The 22115-nt window shown below is 43.6% G+C and overlaps 3 protein-coding genes and 1 long non-coding RNA gene across 6 annotated transcripts in view; 1 reads left to right on the forward strand and 3 right to left on the reverse strand.

Moving 5' to 3' along the window:
* LOC126989677 (zinc finger protein OZF-like) overlaps positions 1-1640 on the reverse strand; it is a 46058-nt gene extending 44418 nt beyond the window's left edge. The window contains exon 1 of the mRNA XM_050848286.1: positions 222-1640. Within this exon, the coding sequence (XP_050704243.1) occupies positions 223-1305 (1083 nt within the window). The 5' untranslated portion in view covers positions 1306-1640 and the 3' untranslated portion in view covers position 222. The remainder of the gene's footprint in view (positions 1-221) is intronic.
* Positions 1-18445, reverse strand: part of LOC126989675 (zinc finger protein 84-like) — a 75189-nt gene extending 56744 nt beyond the window's left edge. For both annotated transcript variants that reach the window (XM_050848284.1, XM_050848281.1), the window contains exon 1: positions 17711-18445. The gene's annotated coding sequence lies outside the window, so the exon portion shown is untranslated. The remainder of the gene's footprint in view (positions 1-17710) is intronic.
* LOC126989678 (gastrula zinc finger protein XlCGF7.1-like) lies at positions 1-19792 on the reverse strand. Its single transcript, XM_050848287.1, has 2 exons — positions 18448-19792; positions 1-221 (listed from the first exon to the last, which is right to left on the reverse strand). The coding sequence occupies exon 1, from the start codon at positions 19445-19447 to the stop codon at positions 18449-18451; it is 999 nt and encodes a 332-aa protein (XP_050704244.1). The 5' UTR covers positions 19448-19792; the 3' UTR covers positions 1-221; position 18448.
* On the forward strand, positions 12420-22107 carry LOC126989682 (uncharacterized). 2 transcript variants are annotated; one of them, XR_007743588.1, is made up of 4 exons: positions 12420-12630; positions 20395-20554; positions 20764-21086; positions 21270-22107. It is a non-coding gene; the product is annotated as an uncharacterized LOC126989682 (long non-coding RNA). The 2 variants fall into 2 exon arrangements; XR_007743589.1 differs by lacking the exon at positions 20395-20554.
* Positions 22108-22115: the final 8 nt, after the last annotated feature.

Consider the following 22115-nt stretch of genomic DNA (forward strand, 5'->3'; position numbering starts at 1 on the left):
TTTTTAGTCCACAATATATTTATCTGTGAAGCACAACAAGAACGGTGTATACAAGCCGCGGACGAGACGAGTGACAAACGTGTGGATCTCGCGGCTGCCAGCCTGTAACTGACCACTGCTGGCAGAGAGAAGTGCAAGCTATACAGAATTGTACTGTCACGTGATTCTTGAGTCATATGGAAAGTTCCGTGCATAACACTTACAGCAGCACAACACAACACCTCAGGGGAAGTGGATCTTCATGTGCCGAGCAATATCCTGCTTGGTCTTGAAATGTTTCTTACAAACATCACACTTGAACTCTCTCAAGCCAGAGTGTCTGAAGATGTGCGTGTTCAACACAGACATAGAAATGAACCTCTTGCCACACTCTTGGCATTCATGAGGTCTTTCACCAGTGTGTCTAAGGGTGTGTGTGTTGAGGTTACTCTTATCACTGAACTTTTTGCCACACTTACGGCATTCATGAGGTCTTTCACCAGTGTGTGTAAGGGTGTGTTTCTTGAGGTCACTCTTCCTGCTGAACTTTTTGCCACACTCACGGCATTCATGAGGTCTTTCACCAGTGTGTGTAAGGGTGTGTGCGATGAGGTGACGCTTCTGATTGAACGTTTTGCCACACTCACGGCATTGATGAGGTCTTTCACCAGTGTGTATAAGGCTGTGTGTGTTGAGGTTACTCTTCTGATTGAACGTTTTGCCACACTCACGGCATTCATGAGGTCTTTCACCAGTGTGTGTAAGGGTGTGTTTCTTGAGGTCACTCTTACTGCAGAACATTTTGCCACACTCACGGCATTCATGAGGTCTTTCACCAGTGTGTGTAAGGCTGTGTGTGTTGAGGTTACCCTTCTGATTGAACGTTTTGCCACACTCACGGCATTCATGGGGTCTTTCACCAGTGTGTGTAAGGGTGTGTTTCTTGAGGTCACTCTTACTGCAGAACATTTTGCCACACTCACGGCATTCATGAGGTCTTTCACCAGTGTGTGTAAGGGTGTGTGTGTTGAGGTTACCCTTCTGATTGAACGTTTTGCCACACTCACGGCATTCATGAGGTCTTTCACCAGTGTGTGTAAGAGTGTGTTTCTTGAGGTCACACTTCCTACTGAACTTTTTACCACACTCACGGCATTCATGAGGTCTTTCACCAGTGTGTGTAAGGGTGTGTGTGTTGAAGTCCCTCTTCCGACTGAACTTTTTGCCACACTCACGGCATTCATGAGGTCTTCCTCTAGAGTGTGTGGGTGTACTTGGTGAGGTCACCCTTCCCAGGGAGTCTTTTCCCACACTCTTGGTAGTCATGGTTTTCTTCACGGGTGTGTACAAGGCTGTGTCTAGTGGACCTGCTGTCTCAAGTCTTCCTACACTCAAACTTTCCCTTTCCTTTATGGCTGGAGATGCCAGCAGCAAGGTGGTGGTGGTGGTGGTGGTGGCTCTCCTGATCACCCTTGATCCTCACACCACGGACAGTCTGCTCCTGCTGGTCCCAGGCACTCAGGCTGGTGCCCTGCCTTGCAGCCTCCACTGCAACAGAGATCAGCGGCAGCAAAGATGCAGGGAGCGCTGAGCACAGCACCGCCTCAGACCCTCACTTCTGCACAGCACCGGCGGGGCTGTGGGGACAAAGATCACATCCTCATACAAACATGATTCAAATAAAAAAGCAGCTGCAAATTACTAAAATGCATAACAAAGAATATCAGTTACTAGCTGTCAACCACAATATTGTGAAAACTACACCAAATAAACTGGGTCAAAATAGACCCAGAGTAATGAATTAACTGCCTTCAACATTTTGGAGGCACCGTGTAGCAGGCAGCTGAAAAGCACCTTGTAAAGACCTTCAGGAAAAGGGAAACTGAAAACCAAGAAGGGGCAGAACCACACCAGAGAACAGATACCATAAAAAGGACATCAGGGAGAGAATACAACTGAAAAGTGCACAGAGCAGTGCTCTTCAAACTGGGCGTGCCGGCCACCCTCAGGTGGGCGAGATTAACCAAGGGATGGACAGCTGTTTTGGCGGGACAAGTGGGTGGACGAGACCATGCCAGCGTGTCGGGATACATGGATACATGAAATGAACATGAGCCAAACACTTCATACTGACCCCCTGAACACGTCCAGTTAATGTTCCTTTACTTCGCAGCAGTGGTTGCCAACACACCCAGTTACTGTTCCTTTCCTTCACAGCAGTGGTTGCACACACACCCAGTTAATGTTCCTTTCCTTCACAGCAGTGGTTGCCAACACACCCAGTTACTGTTCCTTTCCGGTAAATCTTAAGAATCACCACTCCACCCCCTCCACCACCCCAGCCCCCCCAGTCCCCCAAGACAAGCCTGGGGAACTGTGGGGAACCGGGGTATTGGGGGGGGGGGGAGCCCATATCACTGAAAAATGGCCTTCCAAAATTTCCCTAGAAAAATCCCTAAATCAGGAAAAATTCCCTAGTCTCCAAAGTAGGGAAAATCCCTACCTTATACTCACATGCATGGGCTAATCACTGACCAAGCATACCATCGCTAACCACCCCAAAACAGCCCTGAGCCATGACTCAAGGTCATCCGGGACTCGGGCTGAACAGGCCCGGGCTATACCCAGTAGGGTGGAGCGTTTTTTAACTTTTTTTGAAATTCATTTGTGGCTAGTGTGGAAAAGGTGCCAAATGGTGAGAAAAAAATGGTGTTAAAAGCATTTTTCTCTAGGACAGTATCTTCTGTCCCTGCCATCTCATCAAAGTTGGAGAAATAAGGGTCTAAAATGGGTAAACTTCACATAATACCCCATTTTTACAACTTATTATGAAATGCTTGTGGCTAGTGTGCAATATTGTTTTCGAGTTGCATATTAATAGCATACTAAATATGGAAGCTGTACAAATATATCTTCTGTCCCCAAGCTTGAAATATTGAAAATTTCGATTTTTTTGAGACAAATTTTAAAAAATTCCCAAAAATCAAATACAAAGAAACTTTCATATGGCTAGTTCCTAAGTTGTTTTACAACACTTATACTTTATCTGTGTAAAATTTCATCGAGATCAGTTAATATCTTCTGTTCCCGCCACGTCACTTTTAAATATTAAGTAATTATATTTATTTATGCAAGGAAAAACTTAATAAACCGCTAAAATCTACAAGATAAATAAACAAAGGATCACTTTAGCGGCATTACACACACACAGTTACTAGCCTCCCTCATTGGATTGGTTAATAGTGGGGCGGGGGGGGTGTCTCATAGCTGTTGCCGCTCATGTGATTACAGGCTCACAGCAGCCTGTGGGCAGTGCGGGGTAGCGCGCCACGTTAGTTGCCCAGTAGAGCTCAGAGGGGAGAGACGTGTGTGAAGCCATGAGCTCTCTACAGAATACGAGACAAGCATTTACTTGCCCTGTTTTTGGGAATCCTTGTCAGCTCAGTAAGAGATGCCTCCCAACTTACGGAGATGTCATGAAAGCATGTTTGTGGGAGAGTACAGTTGAAAACAACAAAAAAGCAACCACTTTGGGATGACATTGCCAATTCTGTCAACGAACAGTTACTAGATATTTGGAAGTCTGCTTCTGTACCAACTCTTTCTTCAAGGCGTGTTCGTGCAATGTTAGATAACTACCACACCAAGTACAACAGTTTGATGAAGGATTACTCCTCCAAGAGGAAAGACAAACCGAGCTTCATAAATAAAGTAACAGTATTCAAAGAAGACAGTTTAAAACTTTTTGACATTGCAGCCTGTAAATGTGCGATAAACAACTGCTCATGTGATGCAGCTAGAAAGGTTCCACAGCGAGAAGCAAAATTTCTAAACGATCAAAGGACCAACAGAAAAATGGCTATTGGAGCTATTGACAAAGCAACCACGCAAAAACTGACAAAGCAATTACTGAGGAAAGAAAAAGAAGTCAAGGCAAAGCAGGTCCATCTCACTCTGAACCATCAATGAGTGGTGCTGCAACTCTTGCTTCGTTTTCAGATTCAGATGCTACATCTACAACTGATGAATGTGATGATAACTCTGAAATTGAATATAGAACAGACAAAACTCCAAGTAGCACTAATTTCTTGAGGCTACCATCTGTTGCATTAGCTTGTGACAGGTCACGAGTTTCAGACAGAACTGCAGCAAGTATAGTTAGTGCTACTTTAAAAGATATTGGAATAATATCTCCTGAAGATGCCTCCAAAATTGTTGACCGAAGTAAAATTCGTCGAGCTCGAGGTAAGAAGAGAGTTGAAACAAAACAACATGATGAGACTGATCAAAAAAATGTTGTTAGCATATTCTTTGATGGACGAAAAGATAGAACTCTCTCGAAGGTTAAAAAAGGGAATAAGACTGCTAAAGAAGTAATAACTGAAGAACATATAACTTGTGTCAAGGAGCCTGACTCTGAATACCTTGGTCACATAGTTGTGTCATCTGGAAAATCGCATGCAATTGCGTCAGGAATTACTGATTTTCTGAATCACAAAAACATTAATACTTCTGAACTTCAGGCAGTTGGTTGTGATGGCACTGCAGTAAATACTGGCAGAAAGAATGGTGTAATTTCTCTTCTAGAACAACAACTTGGAAGACCATTACAATGGTTTGTGTGTCAACTGCATGGTAACGAATTGCCACTGAGGCATCTGATTACAAAATTAGATGGGCCTACAACAGGACCCAGAGGCTTTAGTGGTACAATTGGAAAACAACTGTCTAACTGTGAGAATCTGCCTATTATTGACTTTGAACCCATCCAGGCAGAAGAGATCAACATTAAAGTTGACCTTTCAGATTTAAGCACTGATCAGAAGTATTTGCTTGAAGCATATAGAGCAGTTTCCTCTGGTGTTTGTGGAGAATCCTTAATGAATTGCAATCCAGGTAAAATTGCGCATTCACGTTGGATCACTACAGCGAATAGAATTCTTCGCTTGTACATGACAGCAGAAAATCCCACAGAAAATTTGATAGCAATAGTAAAATACATAATGGAAGTTTATGCACCAATGTGGTTCAAAATTAAATGCGAGCCATCAGTTATTTTTGGAGCCAAACACCTTCATGATACTGTTAGAAGAGCTGCAATGTTGGATGCAAATATTCAAGTAATAGTTAATCCAGTTATTCAGAGAAATGCGTACTTTGGCCATCCAGAAAACATCTTACTTTCTATGATAAACGACGACCAAAAGCATATCAGAGAGTTGGGATGGCGAAGAATTTTGAAGGCTCGAACATTAGCCAGATCAGCAATCAGAAGTTTTGAAATTCCTGAGTTAAATTTCAACAGCAGTACACTCATTGATATGATCAAGTGGCAAAACACAGGAATAACAGAACCACCATTAACAAAGAACATGAGTCAGGAAGAAATAACAAAACTTATTCAGACAGGAGGCATGCTATCATCACACTACAAAGATATCCCCTGTCACACACAAGCTGTTGAAAGATTAATTAAATTAGTAACAGAAGCATCAGAACATGTTTGCGGAGAAGCAGAAAGAGAAGGATTCATTAAGAATACATTGGAATCAAGGAAGAATATGCCTAAGTTTGACACAAAGAAGCAATTTAAGATCTAAGTAAATCCAGCAATGGTAGGGTGGCTGGGCTGGAGAATGGGTGGAACTCGATACACAGCCACCTCCTCGTGGTGAGTTCTGGGCTATTTTTTATTTACAATATGTAAATGAGAAATAGGCTAAGAGCTGTGTCTTAATACTTATTCTAGATATACCTTAACGAGCTAAAAAAAAAAAAAAAAAAAATCTTTAAGTCCCCCCCTCCATTTAAGGGAGGCTAGTAACTGTGTGTGTGTGTGTGTGTTATGCAGCTAAAGTGATCCTCTGTACTTTTATCAGTAGATTTTAGCGATTTTGTAATTTTCCTTTGTAGTATTCTTCGAACTGACATCCCTTGCAATATAAAAAATAAATATAATTACTAAATATTTAAAAGTGACGTGGCGGGAACAGAAGATATTAACTGATCTCGATGAAATTTTACACAGATAAAGTATAAGTGTTGTAAAACAACTTAGGAACTAGCCATATGAAAGTTTCTTTGTATTTGATTTTTGGGAATTTTTTAAAATTTGTCTCAAAAAAAATCGAAATTTTCAATATTTCAAGCACGTTATGGGACAGAAGATATATTTGTACACATTACATATTTAGTATTCTATTAATATGCAACTCGAAAACAATATTGCACACTAGCCACAAGCATTTCATAATAAGTTGTAAAAATGGGGTATTATGTGAAGTTTACCCATTTTAGACCCTTATTTCTCCAACTTTGATGAGATGGCGGGGACAGAAGATACTGTCCTAGAGAAAAATGCTTTTAACACCATTTTTTTCTCACCATTTGGCACCTTTTCCACACTAGCCACAAATGAATTTCAAAAAAAGTTAAAAAACGCTCCACCCTAATACCCAGCCCTCAGCATGACAGCCGTTGGGCTGCGTGTTCTAAAAAAAATAAATAACCACGCGTGGTGGACCTGGTTTCACATGCGTGGGCTAGCCGCTAACCAAGCATACCACCGCTAACCAAGCGTACCATCGCTAACCAAGCGTACCATCGCTAACCAAGCATACCATCGCTAACCAAGCGTACCATCGCTAACCAAGCGTACCATCGCTAACCAAGCATACCAGCGCTAACCAAGCGTACCATCGCTAACCAAGCCGCCATCGCTAACCAAGCATACCAGCGCTAACCAAGCGTGCCGTTGCTAACCAAGCGTTTGTAAAAAATATATGAAGACCAAGTGATGCTTCATACGGTAGGTAATGAATGCGAGCTATTTTGCGGTGGCGTTAGCTCGATTAATCCCTTTAGGGAGCTGTGGTTTTGGTGGTCGTTAGCTCGATTAATCATTATGAGAACAGTGATTTTTGGTGGTGGCGGCCAAATCACTGAAAAATGGGCTTTCAAAATGTCCCTACAAAAATCCCCCAAATCGGGAAAAATCCCTAGTCTTTAAAGAAAGGAAATTCCCTAACGTATACTCTTGTAATCTATTCCTATATAATGTAGTAGCCGCTGCAGCAGGTCTGTTGACGAGTGTAGGGCGTGTACTTGGATGGTCAGTGTAGTTGAACCCCCACCCCACCACCCCAATCGTAGTCGAGCAACTCTTGGGAAATGTCATGTTTCATAATTACATATGGTACAATACTGACGGTTAACCCGTCCACTTCTTGTAAGTTGATGCTAGATCATTTTTACAGAGTAGTTTAAGGTACAAAATAAAACAGATTTGTGACAGCTGTCATCCAGATCGAACTGACGCTCCTGCTGTTAACTGACGTGGGAGTGACCTACCGACTGCTACGTATGACCCTGGCCTCCATTTTACTCAAATTCCACTATAAGTATCGCGCATTGAACAATATCCGTTTGTTTTCTGACACGTGCTTGTCACACCATATGACACATGACACGCCCGTGTCTTTGTTGGACCCGGTACTGGGATAGTAATCGGTCCTTTTGTCAACCTACATGCACACCAATAAAGAGGTTAAATACTCAGTTAACACTTACCGAAAGGTAAAGTAGACGGATATTTTGAGGGAGTGAGTGTCGGGCCTTCCATCCATTATGGCGGCTTGAAAACAACTGACTTCAGGAACCCACCGTTAGGTGCCACCGCTGATACCCTCGCGTAGTAACATTTTACGAATGTATTAGAAAATACAAATAGCTGTGGCATTAGTTGAAAAAAATAACATAAAACTCTTAAAAGACCGTTTTTTTGTCCGAAATCGTTATAATCCATGCGCATTTTGGATATTACTGACTTAGGAACTAGTTTGTAGGGTGCACTGCAAGGCAGGTATGAGGCTCAGTCTGTGCATAGAGGCGCTTGTGAAACAATAACAATGGACTTAGAAAATCCAAGCCACCTAACTCTATAATTAAAGAGGCTTGCCCCCCTGGCCCCTCCCCAAGGTAAAACGTATACGAAAATGCATTATAATAATAATTCTTTCACGTGCTAAGATACTACGAATATTGGTTTGGAGTGGTTGTTCTTGAGTTTTGCCTTCTTTCCTTCACAGCAGTGGTTGCTAACACACCCAGTTACTGTTTTTTTTCCTTCACAGCAGTGGTTGCTAACACACCCAGTTACTGTTCCTTTCCTTCACAGCAGTGGTTGCTAACACACCCAGTCACTGTTCCTTTCCTTTACAGCAGTGGTTGCTAACACACCCAGTTACTGTTCCTTTCCTTCACAGCAGTGGTTGCCAACACACCCAGTTACTGTTCCTTTCCTTCACAGCAGTGGTTGCTAACACACCCAGTCACTGTTCCTTTCCTTTACAGCAGTGGTTGCTAACACACCCAGTTACTGTTCCTTTCCTTCACAGCAGTGGTTGCCAACACACCCAGTTACTGTTCCTTTCCTTCACAGCAGTGGTTGCTAACACACCCAGTCACTGTTCCTTTCCTTTACAGCAGTGGTTGCTAACACACCCAGTTACTGTTCCTTTCCTTCACAGCAGTGGTTGCTAACACACCCAGTCACTGTTCCTTTCCTTCACAGCAGTGGTTGCTAACACACCCAGTTACTGTTCCTTTCCTTCACAGCAGTGGTTGCTAACACACCCAGTTACTGTTCCTTTCCTTCACAGCAGTGGTTGCTAACACACCCAGTTACTGTTCCTTTCCTCCACAGTACTATTTGTCTATTTGGTTTAAATGATCAACTATTAATTCTACTTTGAGGTATAATGAACCTTTACTTAATTAAAGGAGTACCCATGAACGTCACGACACACATACGTACTTACAAAACGCAAACAGTCAACGTACTAGTAACACACATCAATGAATACCAAACATATCACACTAACACTGACGCATACAAGCACTCCTACTTTCCACGCACCATACGTGACTGAACAGCCTCCTTAACAGATTTTATACTGAGAGTTGGTGAATCCCTCTCGTTAGCAGGTCGTAAAGTTCAGTTGGAGTAGTTTAAATATGCTCCCTACCAAAAAAAATAAAATAAATAAAAAATAAAACGATTTTCCAGTGCATCATACATGTGGGGGGGGTCCAGAGGGGGGAGCAGCCATCTTTGGTTAGCAGGGGGGCGAGGGGGGCTGTTAGGTTATAAAGTTAGGACTTTCCTTACTTTAGAGACTATGGAATTTTCCTTCATTTTGTGATTTTTTTAGGGAAATTTTTGACGCCCATTTTTTAAGTGATTTTTGATTCACCCCCCAAACCCCGGTTCCCCAGACTTGTCTTGGGGGGTGGGCTGGGGTGGTGGTGGGGGAGAAGTAGTTGTTACCTATTTGTACCCCAAATTGTTTATGATCGATGACAATTTGTGAACGAGGAACAATGGCATAAAACTTAAATGTAAACAAGGAAATTCAGACTGCACCAAATTTTTCTACACCAATGTTGTAGTGCGAGAATGGAATAAGCTCCCACCGTCAGTGGTCCAGTGTAACACGATTGACTCCTTTAAAAACAAGCTCGACCGTCACTTCCTTGAACTTAATATTAACTAGAGTAGAAAAGCAATGTTTTGGAGCCCTCTGATTAGTGTAGATTCACTTAGGTTTAAGGACAGACCACCTAGTCTGGACCATGGGATCGGTGTGGTCTGATTTTCTGTGTAATTCACGTTCGGTGGTGCAGGTTCGATCCCGGCGCGGTCAAAACTTTAATTGTCTGGTTTTATTTCTCGAGTTTTTAGTTACTCTCTGTGTGCGTGTGTGAGTGGAGAAAAGAGCTAAATCCTGGCTTTTCACACACACACACACACACACACACACACACACACACACACACACACACACACACACACACACACACACACACTCACCTCGCCAGACATGAGTCTTGGGGTCACCACTGGACGGAGGCTGCTGTGTGGAGTGCTGACCGTGACGGCGGCACCAGCACCAGCGGGAGTCAGCACCAGCAGCAGCAGGAGTCAGCAGGGGCAGCAGCAGGAGTCCGCACCCCCAGCAGCAGCAGGAGTCAGCCCCACCACCAGCAGCAGGAGTCAGCAGGGGAAGCAGCAGTAGTCAGCACCACCAGCATCAGCAGGAGTCAGCACCACCAGCAGCAGCAGGAGTCAGCAGGGGCAGCAGCAGAAGTCAGCACCACCAGCAGCAGCAGGAGTCAGCAGGGGCAGCAGCAGGAGTCAGCACCACCAGCAGCAGGAGTCAGCAGGGACAGCAGCAGGAGTCAGCAGGGCAGCAGCAGGAGTCAGCAGGGGCAGCAGCAGCAGGGTCAGCAGGGGCAGCAGCAGGAGTCAGCAGGGCAGCAGCAGGAGTCAGCAGGGGCAGCAGCAGCAGGAGTCAGCAGGGGCAGCAGCAGGAGTCAGCAGGGGCAGCAGCAGAGGTCAGCAGGGGCAGCAGCAGGAGTCAGCAGGGCAGCAGCAGCAGGGTCAGCAGGGGCAGCAGCAGCAGGGGCAGCAGCAGGAGTCAGCACGACCAGCAGCAGCAGGAGTCAGCAGGGGCAGCAGCAGGAGTCAGCAGCAGCGTGTTTACAGCAGTAGTAATCGGTCGGAAGTTTCGCCTTTGTAACGGCACACTCCTGTTGTGTCTACTGTCTGGGCCTATTATTTTCCTTTTTCTCTTATTGTCCAAAACTTGTGTACTGTTGCTTTTGTTTCTTCGGTGTGTTCATTTTCAAATAATTTTCCAATGGTGTCGTCCTCTTCTTCTTCCTCGTAAGGCCGCTGCAGCCTCGCACACTTTTTCCTTTCCTCTGCACAGGCCGGGCACCAGAGCAGGAAGTGTCGCAGGTCTTCGTTTTCAGCTTCACACATGTCGCACTTGGTTTCCTCTTGCCGGTGTGTTTCTGTCTTTTAGTTGCATGTTGTTTGTCCTGCATCTGAATGGAGTGAGTAGTGAGTCGCCGCGTGGGTCGGAGGTGCTGCGCCTTGCTTGCGAAAGCGCTGAGTCGACATGGCTGGCCGAGCCAAGAACTCGGTGGAGTTCTGTTACGTTTGTGCGGATCCCACAGGCGACAAGTGGACAGGGTGCTGTCTGTGCCCTAATTAAGTGGTGTCATCTGGTGTGCTCATCTGCCTGGAATTAAGTCGGAGAATATATCTAAAGTAAATTGGATTTGCAACCCATGCCTTCATAAAGCATCTCTGGCTACCAAAATTGTGGAAAAAATGGAAGAATTCAAGCTGGAATTATCTAAGGAAATATCAGAAGTGAAACAAGAAGTTGAGTCACGAGCGGTCAGCGTGAAGGAGGAGCTGGGGAGGTGGCGCAGGATGTGGCAGACGTGTCGCAGCGAGCCGAGCATGTGGAGTCAGCAGATGCAACTTGGGCTGAGGTCATCAAACGTAAGAAGAAAGTTAAGAAGAATTTACTTGTTGTCAAGGCCTCTGAACAAGATAAAAAGGCTACAGAGTTGAAAGGTGAAGTTTCTGAAGCATTACGTGACATTCAGATTACTGATTCAAGATTCACTATTGGAGGTAATATTATAATGAACTTTGATGATGAGAATATGAGGAATGAGGCAGCCCAAAAATTGCAATCTGTGGAGAAAGTCAGTACTGAAAGTGTGGGAAAACTGAGGCCAAAGATCATGATTTGTAATGTGCACAAGGAGGAGACTGGGGATAAGATAATTGAGACACTGCTTAAAAGAAATGAGTTCCTACACTCGATTCCACAAGTTGAGGAGAAAATTGAGAAATTTTTTAGTAAGCCTGCTGCCGGTGGCACAGCACATTATATCCTGAAATGTGATCCAACTGTTAGAGAGGTAATCTACAAGCACCATGATAGAATAAAACTTGAATGGGTGGTGTATACTGTGAGAGACAGATACCATGCAATAATATGTTATCATTGTCAGAGATATGGTCATATTGAGTCCAAATGCACGGCCAAGGCCAATGGTGAGAACCCAGTATGTTATAAATGTGCAGGAGAACATAAAGCCAAAGACTGCCCCGGGACTGAGAGCAAATGTATAAATTGTGTGAGGTACAAGAAGTCTGAAGTCAATCACTCGGCGAATAACCAGTGTTGGGTAGTTTTTCAGACTGAAATTGAGAGAATTCGTAACATAACTGATCATGGCTACGAGTTCCTCAGATACAAAGACAAAATGTGGTCTGCTAAATGTTTAGTCTGTGGGAAATAAAACTCTAGATATCCGTGATTTCATCAAAGAAAAGGATCTTGACATTTTAGCGGTAACTGAAACATGGCTAAATGACTACGACGTCGCCAAGATTCGTGAGATGACGCCAGGGTTGGAGTAATTGTAATTGTAATTTAATTAGAATGTAATTAATTACATTAAAGTATGTAATTGTAATTGGATGTAGAACTTAATGAAGTAATTGTAATTATAATCAATTACATTATAAAGTAATTGTAATTTAATTGTAATTGCGAAGAAAGTATGTCATACTAAAATTCTGATAATCCTTGTTTTTACTGCTATGGTGGCAAATATGTAAATACTGTATATGATGAAGTATGGCAACCCTTACTGGACAACCTACGTATTATACGAGAATCAGACGCGTCCACTTTTCCCTGTTTGGTGGACTGGGACATATTTCATTGCTTCCTAGACCGTCATACGGCAAAGTCCTCCTCTTGACTTTCTATTGTAAAGGTAAGAAAGACATTGTATAGTAATCTGTTCCCTGATGAATGATGATGATGACTGTAGTAGCTGAGATGGTGATGATAGTTCATGGGATGATGTCATGATGAAATGATGTAATAGTGATTAGTGGTGATGGTGACCAGTGTCATAGTAATAGGCTAATTTGTTGGAAAGTTAATCGCTGTAGGTGTAGGCTTGTGCTGATAGGAAAGTAGTAGTCTAGTAGTACAGTAAAGTGGTGGTAATGATGGTGAAAGTAATAGCAAGATGGTGATGTTAAAAAAAATAATGATGACGATCATATAGCAGTAACAGGGAAATAATTATGAAAAAAACTGATGATGCTGAATTGGTGATCTGGTGATGCTGGTGATAGTAATATTAATAATAATGGTGACAAGTATTATGACTGTGATAGTAGAAGGCATATTTTATTGATAGTGGTGAGTAGTAGGATATGATACTACCATACTACATACTATCTTTCTTTGTCTATCTGCCCCTCTCTTTGTCTGTCTGTCTGTCTGTCATTCTGTCTCCTACCTACCCCCTCATTTCTTCGACGATCTCTCTGTCTGTCTGTCTGTCTCTGTGTGTGTCATTATGTCCCTCCCTCTCTTCTCCTTTCGACCCACACCCTCTCTTCATCCTTTGCCCTCACACTATTCCCTCTCTCCATTTCCCTTCCCGCCCATCCTGTTTATCTGTCTGTATGTATAGCACCACTCCCCCAGTCCCCACCACCTACTGTACCACCCCTTCTCCCTCCCCCTCTGCCTACCCGTTTAGCCTACATCCACCTCTCTCTCTCTCTCTCTCTCTCTCTCTCTCTCTCTCTCTCTCTCTCTCTCTCTCTCTCTCTCTCTCTCTCTCTCTCTCTCTCTCTCTCTCTCTCTCTCTCTCTCTCTCTCTCTCTCTCTCTCTTTTCAATAAATGACAACAGCACGATGCTAGTGTTTTTCTTTTCAACCAAAGCTTACTGTTGGACACTGAGTAATTATAATTGTAATTATAATTGACTGTCTCTTGTATAATTGTAATTGTAACTGTAATTGAACTTCACATGAGTAATTGTAATTATAATTGCAATTTAAAGTTTTAATAATGTAATTGTAATTGTAATTAAGATTTTGAATTGTAATTACTCCAACCCTGGATGACGCCAGTAACTCGTACCTTTCTACATGTTCCGAGGGAGACAAGAAGGGGCGGTGGTGTTGGGATCTTTCTTTCGAATTCTTTTAAGAAGATTCAGAGAAAAGCATCAGAAAGGTGGGATACCTTTGAATTAGTGCAAGTCATCTGTGAAATTGATAGAAGGAAATGCACATTTATTGTGGTGTATCGACCTCTAGATACAGGAGCAGAGGTCTTTATTGATGAATTTCGCACATTTTTGGAGTCTGTGGATATGGTGAGTGCAAATGTGTTCATCTGTGGTGACTTTAATCTATGGATTGATGATCCTGAAAATTCTTCTGGCATGGCCTTCGCTGAGATGATGGACAGTTTCAACCTGATTAATAAAGTGAACGAGATGACTTCTTTAGGGGGTCATGTGCTAGACTTGGTTTTCAGCGATATAGACGGTGATCTAGTGCAAGGGGTGTGTGTCGATGAAATATGTTGTATATCCCCGGTGCATAAATTGGTAACCTTTGAAATTTCATACGTGAGGGAAGCAGTGCAGAGGAAAAAAATTACGTTCAGATTGCGAAAAAAATTTCAACCAGAAATATTGATTAACTCTGTAATACAGGAAATTACTATTAAATGTCGTGAAATCTGTGAACATGGCTCGGTGTTACGTGGAAATTGTGCTACCTGGCTGGTTAAGCTATATAATGGTTTAGCTAAAGATGAGTATAACAGCCTCTGTCCTCTGATTGAAAAGGAGATAATGTTGAGAGATCATGCACCTTGGTTTAATGCAGAAATACTGTGGGCAAAAAGAGAGAAGAAGAAAAAAGAAAGACTGTGGCGTAGGCAAAAAACAGATGAGGCAAGAAGAGCATACCAGGAGGCAAGAAACAGATGAGGCAAAAAGAGCATACCAGGAGGCAAGAAACAGATGAGGCAAAAAGAGCATACCAGGAGGCAAGAAACAGATGAGGCAAAAAGAGCATACCAGGAGGCAAGAAACAGATGAGGCAAGAAGAGCATACCAGGAGGCAAGAAACAGATGAGGCAAAAAGAGCATACCAGGAGGCAAGAAACAGATGAGGCAAAAAGAGCATACCAGGAGGCAAGAAACAGATGAGGCAAAAAGAGCATACCAGGAGGCAAGAAACAGATGAGGCAAAAAGAGCATACCAGGAGGCAAGAAACAAGAAAATCGGCTTGTGATAAAACGGAAAAGAGAATACTATCGGAATAAGGTCGTGGAGGCAGGGCCTGACATCAATAAATTATATAAGGTGCTTGACAGTTTGACTGGAAGCAGAAAGGTTAACAAGCTTCCGGATGGTTTCTCGGATGAAGTGCTGGCAAATAAGTTTTTAGACTTTTTTGACAAGAAAATTGAGAGTTATCATGAACTTTAGAGGCGACGGTTACCATGGATCCGCTGTGGAAACTCCAGTCCCTGAAATAAAGTTAACAGGCTTTCAACAAGTGGATGTGGCTGTGGTGAAAACTATCATACACAGGTGAAACTGACGTTCTGTGATAACGATCCCTTGCCGATAAGTGACATCATTAAGAGTGAAAACTTTAGTGATTTCTTAAATGTTATGACTGTGATGGTTAACACTAGTATTGAAAACAAGACTTTCCCTGAGAGTGAGAAAGCGGCGATCGTGAAACCTATCGTTAAAGGCAAACTGGACCCACAGTGTTTAAGTTCCTTTAGACCAGTATCCAACTTGACGTTTCTATCTAAGATACTTGAAAATGTGATCTTAAATCAGCTAATGAAGCATTTGCTAGTGGTGCAGGCTTTACCGGACAATCAATCTGCCTACAAGAGGCTTTACTCAACTTAAACTACTCTCTGTTCGGTGGTAAACAATTTGCTTGTACTCATGGATGAAGGGAAGTGTGGTGTTTTGATTTTGTTAGACTTGAGTGCTGCGTTTGACACGGTGGAGCACAGTCTATTGCTTCAGGGTTGTAAGAATATTGGAATTGAGGGTGGCGCGCTGGATTATCTGAGGAGTTACCTTGAGAACAGAACTTACTGTGTGCAAATAGGTGTGATACTTGACTGCACTCTATCATTCAGAGAACAGATCAATCAGGTGGTGAGAATGGCAGGCTACCATCTGAGAAATATTGCATTTGTCAAGAAATACCTGGATGATAAGACTATGAAGATGCTTATATATAATCATGTAACTAGTAAGCTGGATTATTGTAACTCACTTTATTATGGCCTTCCTAAATATCTGCTGAAGAAACTACAACTTGTTATGAACAGAGCTGCAAGGCTAATAAAGGGTCTGCCCCCCCGTGAGAGAATAACACCTGCACTTATAGACTTGCATTGGCTACCCATTAAGGCACGAATACTCTACAAAATGTGTCTTGACTTATCAAGCAACGCGACTTGGTAAACCTGGATATTTGAGAAATATACTACAGGATTTTCATTTGGACACCACCATGTCAGTGAGACACAGTACAGGACGATATAGACTCCATGAGCCCAGGGTCAACCTGGAATTGGGTTTCAGAGCATTTGAGAAGAGTGCCCCGCGGCTCTATAATGAGTTACCTGGGATGTTAAGAACAGTGACAGTCTGGCAATCTTCAAGAAAGTGCTGAAGACTCACTCATCCACTAAATCCTACGACTTAACAAATATGAGGATTGAGGACAACTTTAGGTGCTAATATTACTGTTATAATGTTAGCGGCCCTGTGGAGCGCTGCCACGGCGGCGGACCGGGGCCCGAAACCTCATCAACGGTAAACGGTAAACTTGTCATGGGCCACGTGGCTGACACACTACCCAAGCTCCATCAATGCAAAGGCACTTTGCTTCCTTTCCGTTACCTGCTTGCAGAAAACTTTAGCATATGGAGTGAAAAATTAGTGTAAACTAATTATCTGAGGGTGGAGGGGCCCTGATTCCATTACCGTGCTGCTCTCTTTATTGTGTTAACACACACACACAGACACACACACACACACACACACACACTAGAATGTAGTTGCTGCAATAAATTTTCTGTGCGATTCCAAGGTATTGTGAAGATGAGTTATCAATGAGTTCAATAACATTTAATTTAATTTGATTTAATTGAAATACTTATAATTTTTGATTGAAAAATAATACAGTAAAATAATAAAGCCATGTAAATGTTTCATTTTGCTTGAGGGTCAAAATACGTTTAGAGAATACTGTATGAAAATGTCTTCAACATATTATAATGACATGGTACCCATGAAAATGAAGACTGTGCAACCTTATAAATTAGGCCTTGCAGTTAAATTATAAACTTTGTATCCCCTCTGTGGCATGTTGCTACAGCCGAAGGCTAGGCAGCAAGGCATTGTTACATTAAAAAGCAGTTGAATCCTCTTCCTAAATAGGTAAAATTATGTTTTATTACCTCAGTTCAAAGTCGGCGCAGTGCTCGACGGGCCATACACAGAATAAGAATGAGAGAATGAGAGAGGGAATGGAAATGGCAGAATGGGAGAGAGGGAATAAGAATGAGATTGAGAGAAAATGAAAATGAGGGAGAATGAAATGAGGGAGAATGATAATGAGAATGAGAAACAGAGAGACTGAGAGAGAATGAGAATGAGATTGAGAGAATGTGAGAAAAAGAATGTCAGAGAGAATGTGAGAGAGAGAGAGAGAGAGAGAGAGAGAGAGAGAGAGAGAGAGAGAGAGAGAGAGAGAATCAAATGAAAGAAAGAATGAGATGGCAAGCTTCAAAGAGAAAGTAAAGAGATGAAGATGGAGAGATTAATAAACAAATTAGAGAAATAACACATGAAACAAAACAGTGTGAGATAAAGATAGGAAAAGAGTAACTGAAGAAAAGAAGGGAACCATGAAAAAAATGAGAGAAACACAGACAAATATACTCTCTCTCTCTCTCCGGTATATTATAAGCAATGAGTTCCATCATTACGTGTCCGTGGTGCAGTGGTTAGCGTGGTCTGGGTTTGAACCCTGGCCCGGGCAGTCGGCGTGCAGTCCACCCAGCTGTTCATCCTTCCTTTCGGGCTGGTCGATAAATGGGTACCTGGGGACACCTGGGAAAGGCACGCTGGGGTAACCCTGGTGACACACTGGCCCTGCGTCCCGGGGTGATGGGGACGGCTGAGTGTTGTCGAAGAACAGGGGAAAGATGTCTGGAGAAATTGAGTTTTTGAGGCACTGAAGGTCACCAAGTTCCCTGTGCTCCATTAAGAAGTGACGGCAAGGCCAGAGGCTAGGTGTTCCGCAGCGTCCAGCCCTGAGCTGTGTAATTCACCCCTATGCGTCTGCCTAAGGTAAACCTGCCATGGGCGGCAGGCTTACCTTAGGCAGATGCATCGAGGAAAACAGCTGTTTGGTCAGGCCTGTCAGCAGAACCAGGATGGGCTACCAAACGCTGCCCCCCACCACATACATTACTTTGGTTGAGTTTATGAAAAGGTCCATGTTTTTAGTCCACAATATATTTATCTGTGAAGCACAACAAGAACGGTGTATACAAGCCGCGGACGAGACGAGTGACAAACGTGTGGATGTCGCGGCTGCCAGCCTGTAACTGACCACTGCTGGCAGAGAGAAGTGCAAGCTATACAGAATTGTACTGTCACGTGATTCTTGAGTCATATGGAAAGTTCCGTGCATAACACTTACAGCAGCACAACACAACACCTCAGGGGAAGTGGATCTTCATGTGCCGAGCAATATCCTGCTTGGTCTTGAAATGCTTCTTACAAACATCACACTTGAACTCTCTCAGGCCAGAGTGTCTGAAGATGTGCTTGTCCAACACAGACATAGAAATGAACCTCTTGCCACACTCTTGGCATTCATGAGGTCTTTCACCAGTGTGTATAAAAGTGTGTGTGTTCAGGTCACTCTTGGCTCTGAACTTTTTGCCACACTCACGGCATTCATGAGGTCTTTCATCAGTGTGTGTAAGGGTGTGTCTGTCGAGGTTACTCTTCTGAATAAACTTTTTGCCACACTCACGGCATTCATGAGGTCTTTCACCAGTGTGTCTAAGGGTGTGTATGTTGAGGTTACTCTTATCACTGAACTTTTTGCCACACTCACGGCATTCATGAGGTCTTTCACCAGTGTGTGTAAGGGCGTGTTTCTTGAGGTCACTCTTCCTGCTGATCTTTTTGCCACACTCTTGGCATTCATGAGGTCTTTCACCAGTGTGTGTAAGGGTGTGTCTGTTGAGGTGACTCTTCTGATTGAACTTTTTGCCACACTCACGGCATTCATGAGGTCTTTCACCAGTGTGTGTAAGGGTGTGTTTCTTGAGGTCACTCTTCGTACTGAACTTTTTGCCACACTCACGGCATTCATGAGGTCTTTCACCAGTGTGTGTACGGGTGTGTGTGTTGAGGTTACTCTTCTGACTGAACTTTTTGTCACACTCACGGCATTCATGAGGTCTTTCACCAGTGTGTGTAAGGGTGTGTGTGTTGAGGTTACTCTTCTGACTGAACTTTTTGTCACACTCACGGCATTCATGAGGTCTTTCACCAGTGTGTGTCAGGGTGTGTGTGTTGAGGTCCCTCTTCTTACTGAACTTTTTGCCACACTCACGGCATTCATGAGGTCTTCCTCCAGAGTGTGTGGGTGTACTTGGTGAGGTCACCCTTCCCAGGGAGTCTTTTCCCACACTCTTGGCACTCATGGTTTCCTTCACCAGTGTGTGCAAGGCTGTGTCTAGTGGACCTGTTCAGTCTCAAGTCTTCTTGCACTCAAACTTTTCCTTTCCTTTATGGCTGGAGATGCCAGCAGCAAGGTGGTGGTGGTGGTGGTGGTGGTGAGGAGGCTCTCCTGGTCACCCCTGATCCTCACACCACAGACAGTCTGTTCCTGCTGGTCCCGGGCACTCAGGCTGGTGCCCTGCCTTGTAGCCTCCACTGCAACAGAGATCAGCGGCAGCAAAGACGCAGGGAGCGCTGAGCACAGCACCGCCTCAGACTCTCACGTCTGCACAGCACCGGCGGGGCTGTGGGGACAAAGATCACATCCTCATAGAAACATGATTCAAAATAAAAAAAGCAGCTGCAAATTCCTAAAATGTATAACAAAGCATATCAGCTACAAGTTGTCAACCACAATATTGTGAAAACTACACCAAATAAACTGGGTCAAAATAGACCCAGAGTAATGAATTAACTGCCTTCAACATTTTGGAGGCACCGTGTAGCAGGCAGCTGAAAAGCACCTTGTAAAGACCTTCAGGAAAAGGGAAACTGAAAACCAAGAAGGGGCAGAACCACACCAGAGAACAGACACCATAAAAAGGACATCAGGGAGAGAATACAATTGAAAAGTGCACAGAGCAGTGCTCTTCAAACTGGGCGTGCCGGCCACCCTCAGGTGGGCGAGATTAACCAAGGGATGGACGGCCGTCTTGGCGGGACAAGTGGGTGGACGAGACCATGCCAGCGTGTCGGGATACATGGATACATGAAATGAACATGAGCCAAACACCTCATACTGACCCCCTGAACACGTCCAGTTACTGTTCCTTTCCTTCACAGCAGTGGTTGCTAACACACCCAGTTACTGTTCCTTTCCTTCACAGCAGTGGTTGCTAACACACCCAGTCACTGTTCCTTTCCTTCACAGCAGTGGTTGCCAACACACCCAGTCACATGCAGGTGTATAGATTTCCCCGTCAGGAAATCATCAGGCTCTGTGATGAGTTGCACCCCCACCTGGAAAGGAGAACCAGGAGGGCACATGCACTCCCAACACACACCCAGGTTCTGGCTACACTAAGGTTTTTGTGAGTGGCAGCTTTCAAGGTGTTATTGGAAACGGTGTTGGAAATGACCAATCAAGGGCCATTGATAAAGTAACTCGGGTACTTTGTGAAAAGGCCAGTCATGAGATAAAGATGTCAACCACAACAATAGATATTAATAGAATTTTTAAGATAGTTTTCATGCATTTCATAATGATAAATAATGGATTAATGAATTTTCAACTTCACAGGAGCCATTCCTGATGACCCCAGTTGCACGCCCGACAACGCCTGGGGAGGAATGATACAACAAGTCATCACAGGACAAGATGCGTTGTCGAACGGACCTTTGGGATCCTCAAGTCAAGGTGCAGGTGCCTACATAAGTCAGGAGGAAGTTTGCAGCATGACCCCAAGAAGACTATGAAGATTGCGACTTCTTGTATGCTCCTGCACAACTACTGAGTGGATCGCTGCAGAAGAAGTAGCAGTTCAGCCTGTGAGAAACAGCAGACTGATTCCTGGTCAAGTTGTCAGGCAGGAAATTATTAGAAACTTCTTTTCCTGAGTATAGGTAGGCATATATGTAGACCTTGCAGTTAGTAATAGATTACTTTCAAATGTAAATGTGCAGAACTCACAGTCGGAGGCATAAGAACAAAACAAGAAATCATAATGGCCACATGTTCGGCATTCTTGATCACAATTTTATGGCGATTATTATTAATATTTAATTAATATCAGCTTACACCTGCAGATTGCGTATGGTGCACCGGTGGCCGAGTGGTCAGTGTGTGTACGTGGTGATCCAGAGGACTCGACTCCCACCGCAAGACGCTGAGAGTTTTCAACCATTGACAAGTGGCAGAGGGTTACCAACATGCTGCCCAGCAGATCTTCAGTCAACCCTAACTTCAGCGTCTTTGATCAAGAGGGGCACCACCTCCACACCACACATTCTTATCACCTAGTTTGGTACCCTACTTGTCCATCTCACATGCCCCATGTATCTCAGCATTCTGCACTCTTGGCTCCATGTCATCCTCTCCAACTTGTTGTTTCATATAGCATAACCGGCCTCACATACATAGAAGTGATCAATATACCTAGGCTATAATATTATATTTAAGGACTCTTATACGAGGTATCGCCCCATACAGAGGTGTCGAAGTAAGTCTGTCTGATAGTAGGCTGGCTGACTGCTGTCGGGACCCAAGCCAGCATGCCCTGGGGGTTGTGTGCAGGAGGAGGAAAGAGGGAAAAGGACAAATGGTGTGTGTATCATTATCAGGGGTAACCACGGTGGAGTGCAAACACTCAGTAGTTGTAGTAAGGCTTAATTAAGTTGATGAGTGGTGTTAGACTGAATGAGCAGGTTTTTTACCATATGTTAGTGGGAACACTTGATAGGTTTTGTTTGTGTGTTGGTGTTACTTGTTTCTTGTGTTTACATGTTAGTTTATAATTAGACTAAGTTCTAAGTGTTATGAGCGACAATTTAGTCTTGTATGGCTGAATCCTGTCCCTTGACCCTTAGTTCATCATCAGAATCTCTAAACAAATATATTTACCTTAAGTAATATTCTTAAAGTCACGCTTCCCA

This window comes from Eriocheir sinensis, unplaced genomic scaffold, assembly GCF_024679095.1.
Source record: "Eriocheir sinensis breed Jianghai 21 unplaced genomic scaffold, ASM2467909v1 Scaffold1268, whole genome shotgun sequence".
Classification (NCBI taxonomy): Eukaryota; Metazoa; Arthropoda; class Malacostraca; order Decapoda; family Varunidae; genus Eriocheir; species Eriocheir sinensis.